Here is a 13,409-nt window from a genome sequence, read left to right as displayed (position 1 = left end):
ATTTAGCAGACACGCGCATGTGGAACATTTTACAAGAACTGCATTGAAGTGGGAAGCTAAGTTTCAATCAAAGGGATTTTTTTTATCATTCAGAAATACATTGTTATATTAGGAGCCCTAATCTGAAATGAGATTTTTCTTATGAAACAGCAGAAGGGTGAATGTTGTAGAGACACTAGACAGTGAAACATAAGGACGAGTGTTTAATTTTATATCTGATGGCTCTGGGACTGTCCTAACCTTTCACCCCTCACTCCTATCACATACTCACTCCTGTATGTGTGTGTGGGAAATACAAAGGGAGAGAAGGATTTTATTGCCATGAGGAGAGAGACCTTGCATGCACAGTCATCTCTTTGCCTTCACCAGTTGTGTTGGAGGAGGTAGGTGGCCATGTCTGGATACCCAGGTGTGGAGTTGTCACCCGGAGGAGCGGCTCAGTTAGGGACACCTGAGAGGGACAGGTGAAGGTGACTCTAAAGACCCCTGGAGGGCTATAGTGCATAGAGATGACGTAATTGTTATTATACATTATGTAGACATCATGGTGAACTTACCCGGTGAGGTGAAAGAGGAGCCCCGACAAGACCACTGTGTCCAGAAGTCCTAAAGGCCCTTCCTCTCAGACCAACACCTACCTGGTTTCTCCCCTGGCCAGGTGAGTAGTCGGAGTACGGGGAATTGTAGCCGACTACACAGGTTCCATCTACACCTGTAGAATGCCGCCCTGTCTGTTTGAAGATTGAGACCGATCTCACCTGTATAGGGTTGCCCAGGTGAGAGAGTATTGGATAGATGGACCTGAGCCCAGCTCTACCAACCAGAGGTCCAGTCCCTACTGGTCTGTCTCACCTGTATAGGGTTGCCAAGGTGAGAGAGTATTGGATAGATGGACCTGAGCCCAGCTCTACCAACCAGAGGTCCAGTCCCTACTGGTCTGTCTCACCTGTATAGGGTTGCTCAGGTGAGTAGAATTACAATGGAGGTGGAACCCAGGCCACCACACACACCTCCCCTCGAGGCCCAAGAGTTCTGGGAGAGGTCTATGAGAGTGTGTGATCTGACTCTGGGCCCAGTTCACTCCAAAGGTCAACTTCATAGTGTGCCTTCTGTTCTCTCTCTCCATACACTTTATCCGCCATAAGGGACTGTATTAACCATTGGGGGACTCACTCTTGTGGGACCTCTGTTGCCATGCTCACTGAGCTGTTATTTTGGATGCTTTTAAGGTATAGTGTAAATGACGGGAAATTCCACGTTAACAGAATTACTCTTTGACTCATTTTTGTTTTTTCACTTTAAAATCTATGCCAAACAAAAACCATTGATTTCAAAGTTTAACAAACCATACAACTCTATGCACAAGGACTACTTTTAACCATTTTCACCAAAACATGTCCAAAATGAATTTAAAGCTGCACTATGCAGAAATCGCTCCGCCATTTCCTGTTTGCAAAAAATTCTAATAGTTTGCCTAATTTCAGTTTGACAAAACAATCAAGTAATAGTGTATTGAACCATTGTACCATCTGAACTACTGTGATGTCTTTTCCACAAATATTTTCAGCTGTTTGAAGCAGGTGTAGAAAACCCTTAACAGGATTGGCCCCTTTAAAAAAAAAAAATGTTAGCCTAAAATGTCATACTTAAATCTAACTTCCTGTAGCTCAGGACCTGAAACAAGGATGTGCTTATTCTTGATAACATTTGAAAGGAAACACTTTGAAGTTTGTGGGAGAATTGTAGGAGAATATAACACGTTAGATCTGGTAAAAGATTATACAAAGAAAAAAAACATGCCATTTTTTTTTTTCTCCCCCCATCGTGAAAGGCAAGAGAGAGGCCATTGTCTGACTTTGGACTCTAAGCGCACTTTAGATTTTGGCCACTAGAAGGCAGCAGTGTATGTGAAGTTTTAGACTGATCCAATCAACCATTGTATTTATCTTCAAAATGTTATTTTGAGTCTGCCAAAATATGCATAATTGGTCTGTGCAGATCCTGAACTTTGGTGACTGATTACGGTTATATCTGCTCTGAATTAAGATTAAAAGATGTCTGCATAAAGAATGGGGTGTCGGCTATGATATGACACATTGACTTTTGAAAAATCTATTTTGCTTATCAAACTACAGTAAGTGAAGTGGATTTACACCCGGTAACGGAATTACGGTAACGGAATTACAACTTGGGTCCCTGATCTGTACCGCACAGAAATGAATAATTACGGATGTTTCACAAGTTTGGACATCAGTTGAGTAGAGTGCAGTACAATACAGCTGAGCACAGGGTACAATGTACTCTACTGTATTGGACTGTACTCTACTGTTTTGGACTCTACCGTATTGGACTCTACTGTATTGGACTGTATTGTATTGTACTGTACCCTACTGTATTGGACTGTATTGTATTGTACTGTACTCTACTGTGCTGTATTGGACTGTACTGTACTGTGCTGTACTGTATTGGACTGTACTGTATTGTATTGGACTGTACCCTACTGTATTGGGCTGTACTCTACTGTATTGTACTGTATTGTACTGTACTGTATTGGGCTGTACTCTACTGTATTGTACTGTACTCTATTGGACTGTACTCTATTGTATTGTACTGTACTCTATTGGACTGTACTCTATTGTATTGGACTGTACTCTATTGTATTGGACTGTACTCTATTGTATTGGACTGTACTGGACTGTACTCTACTGTACTGGACTGTGCTCTGCTCACTGTACTGAAGGGAGGACCGTAGCAGGTGACCCAACTGTACTGTATTGGACTGTACTGTGCTCTACTCACTGTACTGAAGGGAGGACAGTAGCAGGTGACCCAACTGTTTTGTGACTTATGATTTCCCATTGTAGCCCATTTAGTTGCAGTAATTCACTTACAAGATTGAATCACTTAATTAATAAACACAATTGATATCAGTAAAATCACAAACCATTACTTACTTGTTACTTCTGTTTTTTTATTTTTACTTTATTTAACTAGGCATGTCAGTTAAGAACAAATTCTTATTTTCAATGACAGCCTAGGAACAGTGGGTTAACTGCCTGTTCAGGGGCAGAATGACAGATTTGCACCTTGTCAGCTCGGGGGTTTGAACTTGCAACCTTCCGGTTACTAGTCCAACGCTCTAACCACTAGGCTACCCTGCCGCCTCTACACTCTAACCACTAGGCTACCCTGCCGCCTCTACACTCTAACCACTAGGCTACCCTGCCGCCTCTACACTCTAACCACTAGGCTACCCTGCCGCCTCTACACTCTAACCACTAGGCTACCCTGCCGCCTCTACACTCTAACCACTAGGCTACCCTGCCGCCTCTACACTCTAACCACTAGGCTACCCTGCCGCCTCTACACTCTAACCACTAGGCTACCCTGCCGCCTCTACACTCTAACCACTAGGCTACCCTGCCGCCCCACCGTGAAGCAAAGGGGGGAAAATGTTAAAATATCTTCCAGATATGTCGGTTTTTCGGTAACGGGATTAAGAGGCAATATTTCTTAGACTTTCAGACGGTAAACAATTTATCCAAAACAAATGATGTTGATATTAGTTGGCTGTGGTCTTTGTCAACATTATTGTGCTTTCAATGTATTTCTGAAACCTTTAAGACTTTTTCTGGTAGATGTTGTCGAAGACCCCTTTTCCCATCTTTTTATCCACAAATCAAAGCCTTTACTTATGCCTCATTTTTAAGATGGAACGTTTTAGAAACATTTATCTTTGCCTTTAATTTCCCAAAAATATAGACTCTTAGCTTTCATTTGACCCCCAACTTGAAATCATCCTATGAACTTCCCATGTTGGTGCTCATGGCTCCTTTTACATGGACATGTCCTGAAGCTGCTGAGATTGAGACCTGGGAAACGGTTGTTTTTTTCCTGGTTACAACAGGGCTTTCTCTTGATTTGTTCCTTGAACAACATGGCTTTCTCTTGATTTGTTCCTTGAACAACATGGCTTTCTCTTGGTTTGAACACTTGACTCACTGTTGTTCTAGACTTGATTCAGTGCCTCTCCCTCTCCGCCTTGCCCCTCGTCCCCTTTGTCAGCCTCTCGTCCCCTTTGTCAGCCTCTCGTCCCCTTTGTCAGCCTCTCGTCCCCTTTGTCAGCCTCTCGTCCCCTTTGTCAGCCTCTCGTCCCCTTTGTCAGCCTCTACTCTCCCTACCTCTTTCACCTACCTCTCTCTTCTGTCTCCCAGTAGTGTGAGTTTTTGCTTCACAGTTTGACTCTGTCCTGGCTTCCCCTCAATCTATCGAACACCGACTGGCTTGACAGACAGAGATGCGTGGCCTAACCGAAGAGGGATCACTGAGAAATGAACACAGTGGAGCTATAAAGCTCAGACTGCTCTCTTATGTCTGTTTTGGTCTCTGGTAAAGGATGGTCCCAGTCTATGGGTATCTCTCAACAGTCTAACCTTTCTTCCTCACTTCATTTCCTTCACCCACACTAATCTGAGAAGAGGACAGGTGAAAGTACAGGTAGGCTGCCATATTGCTTCCACTCCCCTTGTGTCCAGATCAGTGTCCGTATTGAGATGTAGCCTACCCATAGTGTATGTTGTGGAATTTAACCCTTCGCATTAAAGGGAGTTAGAAGCACTGTTGCTCTGTTTAATAAGTACACACTGTAAACCTGTGATGTTGAATGCTTGTACAATAGGTCTTTGTTAAGCTGCCTATTGTAATCAAGCGACTGTAAAGGCACTCTGATAACAGTAAAGGCGCTCTGATAAGGAAAGGGGACACCTAGTCAGTTGTACAACTTAATGCATTCAACTGAAATGTGTCAGTATCTGTAAGGAAAAGTTGAATCTGCTGCTCAGATTTTCCAGGTGGTATTACAGGGAGAACAGGTGGGGTATTTTCCATGGGTTTTCATGGTGTCACTCTAACCCTTTAAAGTCTGGGGAAACACAATGGCCAGGTATTCTGCCACACATTGTTTATGGCCAAATAGCATTCCAGTTTGCCTAGATTTTTGGTTAATTCTCTCTCTTGCTATGTGTGTATGTGTGTATATGTATATGTACAGTGTGGCAAAAAAATATTTAGTCAGCCACCAATTGTGCAAGTTCTCCCACTTAGAAAGATGAGAGAGGCCTGTAATTTTCATCATAGGTATACTTCAACTATGACAGACAAAACAAGAAGAAAAAAAATCCAGAAAATCACATTGTAGGATTTGTAATGAATTTATTTGCAAATTATGGTGGAAAATAAGTATTTGGTCACCTACAAACAAGCAAGATTTCTGGCTCTCACAGACCTGTAACTTCTTCTTTAAGAGGCTCCTCTGTCCTCCACTTGTTACCTTAATTAATGGCACCTGTTTGAACTTGTTATCAGTATAAAAGACACCTGTCCACAACCTCAAACAGTCACACTCCAAACTCCACTATGGCCAAGACCAAAGAGGTGTCAAAGGACACCAGAAACAAAATTGTAGACCTGCACCAGGCTGGGAAGCCTGAATCTGCAATAGGTAAGCAGCTCGATCTGGGGCTCCATGCAAGATCTCACCCCGTGGGGTCAAAATGGTCACAAGAGCGGTGAGCAAAAATCCCAGAACCACACGGGGGGACCTAGTGAATGACCTACAGAGAGCTGGGACCAAAGTAACAAAGTCTACCATCAGTAACACAGTACGCCGCCAGGGACTCAAATCCTGCAGTGCCAGACGTGTCCCCCTGCTTAAGCCAGTACATGTCCAGGCCCGTCTGAAGTTTGCTAGAGAGCATTTGGATGATCCAGAAGAAGATTGGGAGAATGTCATATGGTCAGATGAAACCAAAATATAACTTTTTGGTAAAAACTCAACTCGTTGTGTTTGGAGGACAAAGAATGCTGAGTTGCATCCAAAGAACACCATACCTACTGTGAAGCATGGGGGTGGAAACATCATGCTTTGGGGCTGTTTTTCTGCAAAGGGACCAGGACGACTGATCCGTGTAAAGGAAAGAATGAATGGGGCCATGTATCGTGAGATTTCAAGTGAAATCCTCCTTCCATCAGCAAGGGCATTGAAGATGAAACGTGGCTGGGTCTTTCAGCATGACAATGATCCGAAACACACCGCCCAGGCAACGAAGGAGTGGCTTCGTAAGAAGCATTTCAAGGTCCTAGAGTGGCCTAGCCAGTCTCCAGATCTCAACCCCATTGAAAATATTTGGAGAAGTTGAAAGTCCGTGTTGCCCAGCAACAGCCCCAAAACATCACTGCTCTAGAGGAGATATGCATGGAGGAATGGGTCAAAATACCAGCAACAGTGTGTGAAAACCTTGTTTGACCTCTGTCATTGCCAACAAAGGGTATATAACAAAGTATTGAGAAACTTTTGTTATTGACCAAATACTTATTTTCCACCATAATTTGCAAATAAATAAATTAAAAGTCCTACAATGTGATTTTCTGGATTTTTTTCTCTCATTTTGTCTGTCATAGTTAAGTGTACCTATGATGAAAATTACAGGCCTCTAATTTTTTTAAGTGGGAGGACTTGCACAGTTGGTGGCTGACTAAATATTTTTTTGCCCCACTACATGTATGTATGTATGTATGTATGTGTGTATATATATATATATATATATAATATTTTTTAAATATATATACACTGCTCAAAGAAATAAAGGTAACACAAAAATAACACATCTTAGATCTGAATGAAATATTCTTATTAAATACTTTTTTCTTTACATAGTTGCATGTGCTGACAACAAAATCACACAAGTTATCAATGGAAATCAAATGTATCAACCCATGGAGGTCTGGATTTGGAGTGACACTCAAAATTAAAGTGGAAAACCACACTACAGGCCGATCCAACTTTGATGTAATGTCCTTAGAACAAGTCAAAATGAGGCTCAGTAGTGTGTGTGGCCTCCACGTGCCTGTTTGACCTCCCTACAACGCCTGGGCATGCTCCTGATGAGGTGGCGGATGGTCTCCTGAGGGATCTCCTCCCAGACCTGGAATAAAGCATCCACCAACTCCTGGACAGTCTGTGGTGCAACGTGGCGTTGGTGGATGGAGCGAGACATGATGTCCCAGATGTGCTCAATTGGATTCCGGTCTGGGGAACGGGCGGGCCAGTCCATAGCATCAATGCCTTCCTCTTGCAGGAACTGCTGACACACTCCAGCCACATGAGGTCGAGCATTGTCTTGCATTAGGAAGAACCCAGGGCCAACCGCACCAGCATATGGTCTCACAAGGGGTCTGAGGATCTCATCTCGGTACCTAATGGCAGTCGGGCTACCTCTGGCAAGCACATGGAGGGCTGTGCGGCCCCCCAAAGAAATGCCACCCACACCATGACTGACCCACCGACCCATGCTGGAGGATGTTGCAGGCAGCAGAACGTTCTCCACGGTGTCTCCAGACTCTGTCACGTCTGTCACGTGCTCAGTGTGAACCTGCTTTCATCTGTGAATAGCACAGGGCGCCAGTGGCGAATTTGCCAATCTTGGTGTTCTCTGGCAAATGCCAAAAGTCCTGCACGGTGTTGGGCTGTAAGCACAACCCCCACCTGTGGACGTCAGGCCCTCATACCACCCTCATGGAGTCTGTTTCTGACCGTTTGAGCAGACACATGCACATTTGTGGCCTGTTGGAGGTCATTTTGCAGGGCTCTGGCAGTGCTCCTCCTGCACCTCCTTGCACAAAGGCGGAGGTAGTGGTCCTGCTGCTGGGTTGTTGCCCTCCTACGGCCTCCTCCACGTTATTTTGTTCTTTTAAGCTGTTATTTTTAAGTCAGTTTGTCTTTATGGTTTGTAGATTTCTCACTTTAATGAGGTACTTAAAGTGGTGTGAAAGCAGAAACATTTTTTCTGTTTAATTTTCAGGTGTTAAATCTGTTTTTCTTTGTCCTGTACTGACCTGTCTCCTGGTAGCGCCTCCATGCTCTGGACACTACGCTGACAGACACAGCAAACCTTCTTGTCACAGCTCGGATTGATGTGCCACCCTGGATGAGTTGCACTACCTGAGTTGCACTACCTTGTGTGGGTTGTAGACTCCGTCTCATGCTACCACTAGAGTGAAAGCACCGCCAGCATTCAAAAGTGACCAAAACATCAGCCAGGAAGCATAGGAACTGAGAAGTGGTCTGTGGTCACCAACTGCAGAACCACTTCTTTATTGGGGGTGTCTTGCTAATTGCCTATAATTTCCACCTGTTGTCTATGCCATTTGCACAACAGCATGTGAAATGTATTGTCAATCAGTGTTGCTTCCTAAGTGGACAGTTTGATTTCACAGAAGTGTGATTGACTTGGAGTTACATTGTGTTTAAGTGTTCCCTTTATTTTTTTGAGCAGCATATATGTATATTTATATACACACACACACACTACTGTTCAAAAGTTTGGGGTCACTTACAAATTTCCTTTTTTTTTAAAGAAAAGCATTTTTTTTGTCCATTAAAATAACATGAAATTGATCAGAAATACAATGTATTCCATTTTTTTTAAAAAATCTGCCAATAGTCATTTACAACATTAACTATGTTTACATCGGCGTAGAGGACCATTATCAGCAACCATCACTCCTGTGTTCCAATGGCACGTTGTGTTAGCCTTTTTAAAATGATAAACTTGAAATAGCTATTTGATCATTAGAAAACCCTTTTGCAATTATGTTAGCACAGCTGAAAACTGTTGTACTGATTTAAAGAAGCAATAAAACTGGCCTTCTTTAGACTAGTTGAGTATCTGGAGCATCAGCATTTGTGGGTTTGATTACAGGCTCAAAATGGCCAGAAACAAAGACTTTCACGCTATCCCGTGCGAAATGAAGGCTATCTAATGTACTTGTCCTCACCCGCAGGTGTGATGTTCAGATGTACTGATTCTGTGTAGGTGTTTGTTACACGTGGTCTTCCACTGCGAGGATGATCAGCTGTCTGTCCTGTCTCCCTGTAGCGCTGTGTTAGGCGTCTCACAGTACGGACATTGCAATTTATTGCCCTGGCCACATCTGCAGTCCTCATGCCTCCTTGCAGCATTCCTAAAGCACGTTCACGCAGATGGGCAGGGACCCTGGGCATCTTTCTTTTGGTGTTTTTCAGAGTCAGTAGAAAGGCCTCTTTAGTGTCCTAAGTTTTCATAACTGTGACCTAATTGCCTACCGTCTGTAAGCTGTTAGTGTCTTAGCGGCCGTTCCATGTGCATGTTCAGGTGCATGTTCATCAATTGTTTATGGTTCATTGAACAAGCATGGGAAACTGTGTTAAACCTTTTACAATGAAGATCTGTGAAGTTATTTGGATTTTTACAAATTATCTTTTGAAGACCGGGTCCTGAAAAAGGTCAGTTTCTTTTTTTTTGCTGAGTTTGTGTGTGTGTGAGAGAGCTCTGTGACGACATACTGTGGAGTACCACACCTGACCTTCAATCAACGATGGCAATGCCAGAATACACATTCTGAACCAATACTGAACATGCTCACTCATTCAGACGCAGCAAAGGATCTGTTTGCATGTTCTAAGCCATTTATGTGTGTTTTAACTCTAAATGTTTGTATCAGACGTCTTTCTGTTTAGCTTCAACTCCAGATGGCTCTGGGAGAACATCCTGGCACATTAACACTGTTTTCTCTGTTTCCCCCTGTCTTTCTCCTCCCTTCTCTCTCTTTCCCTGTCTTTCTCCTCCCTTCTCTCTCTTTCCCTGTCTTTCTCCTCCCTTCTCTCTCTTTCCCTGTCTTTCTCCTCCCTTCTCTCTCTTTCCCTGTCTTTCTCCTCCCTTCTCTCTCTTTCTTTCTCTTTCCCTCTCTTTCTCTCTTTCTTTCTCTCATTCTCTCTTTCCCTCTTTCCCTCTCTTTCTCTCTTTCCCTCTTTCTCCTCCCTTCTCTGTTTTCTCTCTGTTTCTCAGTGGTGTATGAGCATCGCTCGCGTCTAGAGAAGTCTCTGCAGAAGGAACGTCTAGAGCACAAGAAGGCCAAAGAGGGTGAGGGAGACAAAACGGCAGCCAATAGTATATACATTACTACATGAAGTACTTTAATTCTCAATTATACACTCTTTACAACCATGTTGATTCCATCATGTCTTCCCTTTTGTCTCCAACAGATTATCAGGTGTTTAAACTTGAAGCCCAACAGTCACTGAACAAGGAGAAGGTAGGCCTGAGTCTACAACTCTAGTAGTCGCGATGGAAAGTTATGCAGTTAAATTCAGCATTAATGTGCCCATCTGTTTAGTGGGACTGTTAAATGATTCTGTCTGACTGCCAACATCTCTCCAGACTGAGGAGCAGTTGTATTCCAATGGTTTTATTAGGTCAGCGGCACTGATGTCACTTTCTGCTGTGGGCTGAAATGCCTCTGATTTGGTTGGGGGATGTTATTCATAATATTAAAGGAGGAGTGGAGACTGAGATTGTAAATGTTGATATTAAAGGAGGAGTGGAGACAGGGATTGTAAATGTTGTTGATATTAAAGGAGGAGTGGAGACAGGGATTGTAAATGTTGTTGATATTAAAGGAGGAGTGGAGACAGGGATTGTAAATGTTGTTGATATTAAAGGAGGAGTGGAGACGGGGATTGTAAATGTTGTTGATATTATAGGAGGAGTGGAGACGGGGATTGTAAATGTTGTTGATATTAAAGGAGGAGTGGAGACAGGGATTGTAAATGTTGTTGATATTAAAGGAGGAGTGGAGACAGGGGTTGTAAATGTTGTTGATATTAAAGGAGGAGTGGAGACAGGGGTTGTAAATGTTGTTGATATTAAAGGAGGAGTGGAGACAGGGGTTGTAAATGTTGTTGATATTAAAGGAGGAGTGGAGACGGGGATTGTACATGTTGTTGATATTAAAGGAGGAGTGGAGACAGGGATTGTAAATGTTGTTGATATTAAAGGAGGAGTGGAGACAGGGGTTGTAAATGTTGTTGATATTAAAGGAGGAGTGGAGACAGGGATTGTACATGTTGTTGATATTAAAGGAGGAGTGGAGACAGGGATTGTAAATGTTGATATTAAAGGAGGAGTGGAGACAGGGGTTGTAAATGTTGTTGATATTAAAGGAGGAGTGGAGACAGGGGTTGTACATGTTGATATTAAAGGAGGAGTGGAGACAGGGGTTGTAAATGTTGTTGATATTAAAGGAGGAGTGGAGACCGGGATTGTAAATGTTGATATTAAAGGAGGAGTGGAGACAGGGATTGTACATGTTGATATTAAAGGAGGAGTGGAGACAGGGGTTGTAAATGTTGTTGATATTAAAGGAGGAGTGGAGACGGGGATTGTAAATGTTGTTGATATTAAAGGAGGAGTGGAGACAGGGATTGTACATGTTGATATTAAAGGAGGAGTGGAGACAGGGATTGTACATGTTGATATTAAAGGAGGAGTGGAGACAGGGATTGTAAATGTTGTTGATATTAAAGGAGGAGTGGAGACAGGGATTGTAAATGTTGTTGATATTAAAGGAGGAGTGGAGACAGGGATTGTACATGTTGTTGATATTAAAGGAGGAGTGGAGACAGGGATTGTAAATGTTGTTGATATTAAAGGAGGAGTGGAGACAGGGATTGTACATGTTGATATTAAAGGAGGAGTGGAGACAGGGATTGTAAATGTTGTTGATATTAAAGGAGGAGTGGAGACGGGGATTGTAAATGTTGATATTAAAGGAGTGGAGATGGGGATTGTAAATGTTGTTGATATTAAAGGAGGAGTGGAGACGGGGATTGTAAATGTTGTTGATATTAAAGGAGGAGTGGAGATGGGGATTGTAAATGTTGTTGAAATTAAAGGAGGAGTGGAGACGGGGATTGTACATGTTGATATTAAAGGAGGAGTGGAGACGGGGATTGTACATGTTGATATTAAAGGAGGAGTGGAGACAGGGATTGTACATGTTGATATTAAAGGAGGAGTGGAGACAGGGATTGTAAATGTTGTTGATATTAAAGGAGGAGTGGAGACAGGGATTGTACATGTTGTTGATATTAAAGGAGGAGTGGAGACAGGGATTGTACATGTTGTTGATATTAAAGGAGGAGTGGAGACAGGGATTGTAAATGTTGTTGATATTAAAGGAGGAGTGGAGACAGGGATTGTACATGTTGTTGATATTAAAGGAGGAGTGGAGACAGGGATTGTAATGTTGTTGATATTAAAGGAGGAGTGGAGACAGGGATTGTAAATGTTGTTGATATTAAAGGAGGAGTGGAGACAGGGATTGTAAATGTTGTTGATATTAAAGGAGGAGTGGAGACAGGGATTGTAAATGTTGTTGATATTAAAGGAGGAGTGGAGACAGGGATTGTAAATGTTGTTGATATTAAAGGAGGAGTGGAGACAGGGGTTGTAAATGTTGTTGATATTAAAGGAGGAGTGGAGACAGGGGTTGTAAATGTTTGATATTAAAGGAGGAGTGGAGACAGGGGTTGTAAATGTTGTTGATATTAAAGGAGGAGTGGAGACGGGGATTGTAAATGTTGTTGATATTAAAGGAGGAGTGGAGACAGGGATTGTAAATGTTGTTGATATTAAAGGAGGAGTGGAGACAGGGATTGTAAATGTTGTTGATATTAAAGGAGGAGTGGAGATGGGGATTGTAAATGTTGTTGAAATTAAAGGAGGAGTGGAGACGGGGATTGTACATGTTGATATTAAAGGAGGAGTGGAGACGGGGATTGTACATGTTGATATTAAAGGAGGAGTGGAGACAGGGATTGTACATGTTGATATTAAAGGAGGAGTGGAGACAGGGATTGTAAATGTTGTTGATATTATAGGAGGAGTGGAGACAGGGATTGTACATGTTGTTGATATTAAAGGAGGAGTGGAGACAGGGATTGTACATGTTGTTGATATTAAAGGAGGAGTGGAGACAGGGATTGTAAATGTTGTTGATATTAAAGGAGGAGTGGAGACGGGTTGTAAATGTTGTTGATATTAAAGGAGGAGTGGAGACGGGTTGTACATGTTGATATTAAAGGAGGAGTGGAGACAGGGGTTGTAAATGTTGTTGATATTAAAGGAGGAGTGGAGACCGGGATTGTAAATGTTGATATTAAAGGAGGAGTGGAGACAGGGATTGTACATGTTGATATTAAAGGAGGAGTGGAGACAGGGGTTGTAAATGTTGTTGATATTAAAGGAGGAGTGGAGATGGGGATTGTAAATGTTGTTGATATTAAAGGAGGAGTGGAGACGGGGATTGTAAATGTTGTTGATATTAAAGGAGGAGTGGAGACAGGGATTGTAAATGTTGTTGATATTAAAGGAGGAGTGGAGACAGGGATTGTAAATGTTGTTGATATTAAAGGAGGAGTGGAGACAGGGATTGTAAATGTTGTTGATATTAAAGGAGGAGTGGAGACAGGGATTGTAAATGTTGTTGATATTAAAGGAGGAGTGGAGACAGGGATTGTAAATGTTGTTGAT

The 13,409-nt window shown here is 42.5% G+C and overlaps 1 protein-coding gene across 3 annotated transcripts in view; it reads left to right on the top strand.

Annotated features, from left to right (window-relative positions):
• Positions 1–13,409, top strand: part of LOC112246361 (Golgi integral membrane protein 4) — a 34,439-nt gene that overhangs the window by 4,680 nt on the left and 16,350 nt on the right. For all 3 annotated transcript variants that reach the window (XM_042296435.1, XM_042296436.1, XM_042296434.1), the window contains exons 2-3: positions 9,885–9,959; positions 10,082–10,131. In XM_042296435.1, coding sequence (XP_042152369.1) covers positions 9,885–9,959; positions 10,082–10,131 — 125 coding nt within the window. The remainder of the gene's footprint in view (positions 1–9,884; positions 9,960–10,081; positions 10,132–13,409) is intronic.

This window comes from Oncorhynchus tshawytscha, linkage group LG13, assembly GCF_018296145.1.
Source record: "Oncorhynchus tshawytscha isolate Ot180627B linkage group LG13, Otsh_v2.0, whole genome shotgun sequence".
In the NCBI taxonomy this organism is placed as follows: domain Eukaryota; kingdom Metazoa; phylum Chordata; class Actinopteri; order Salmoniformes; family Salmonidae; genus Oncorhynchus; species Oncorhynchus tshawytscha.
The sequence above is the reverse complement of the archived record's forward strand: the minus strand, read 5'-3'. Positions and strand labels throughout refer to the sequence as shown.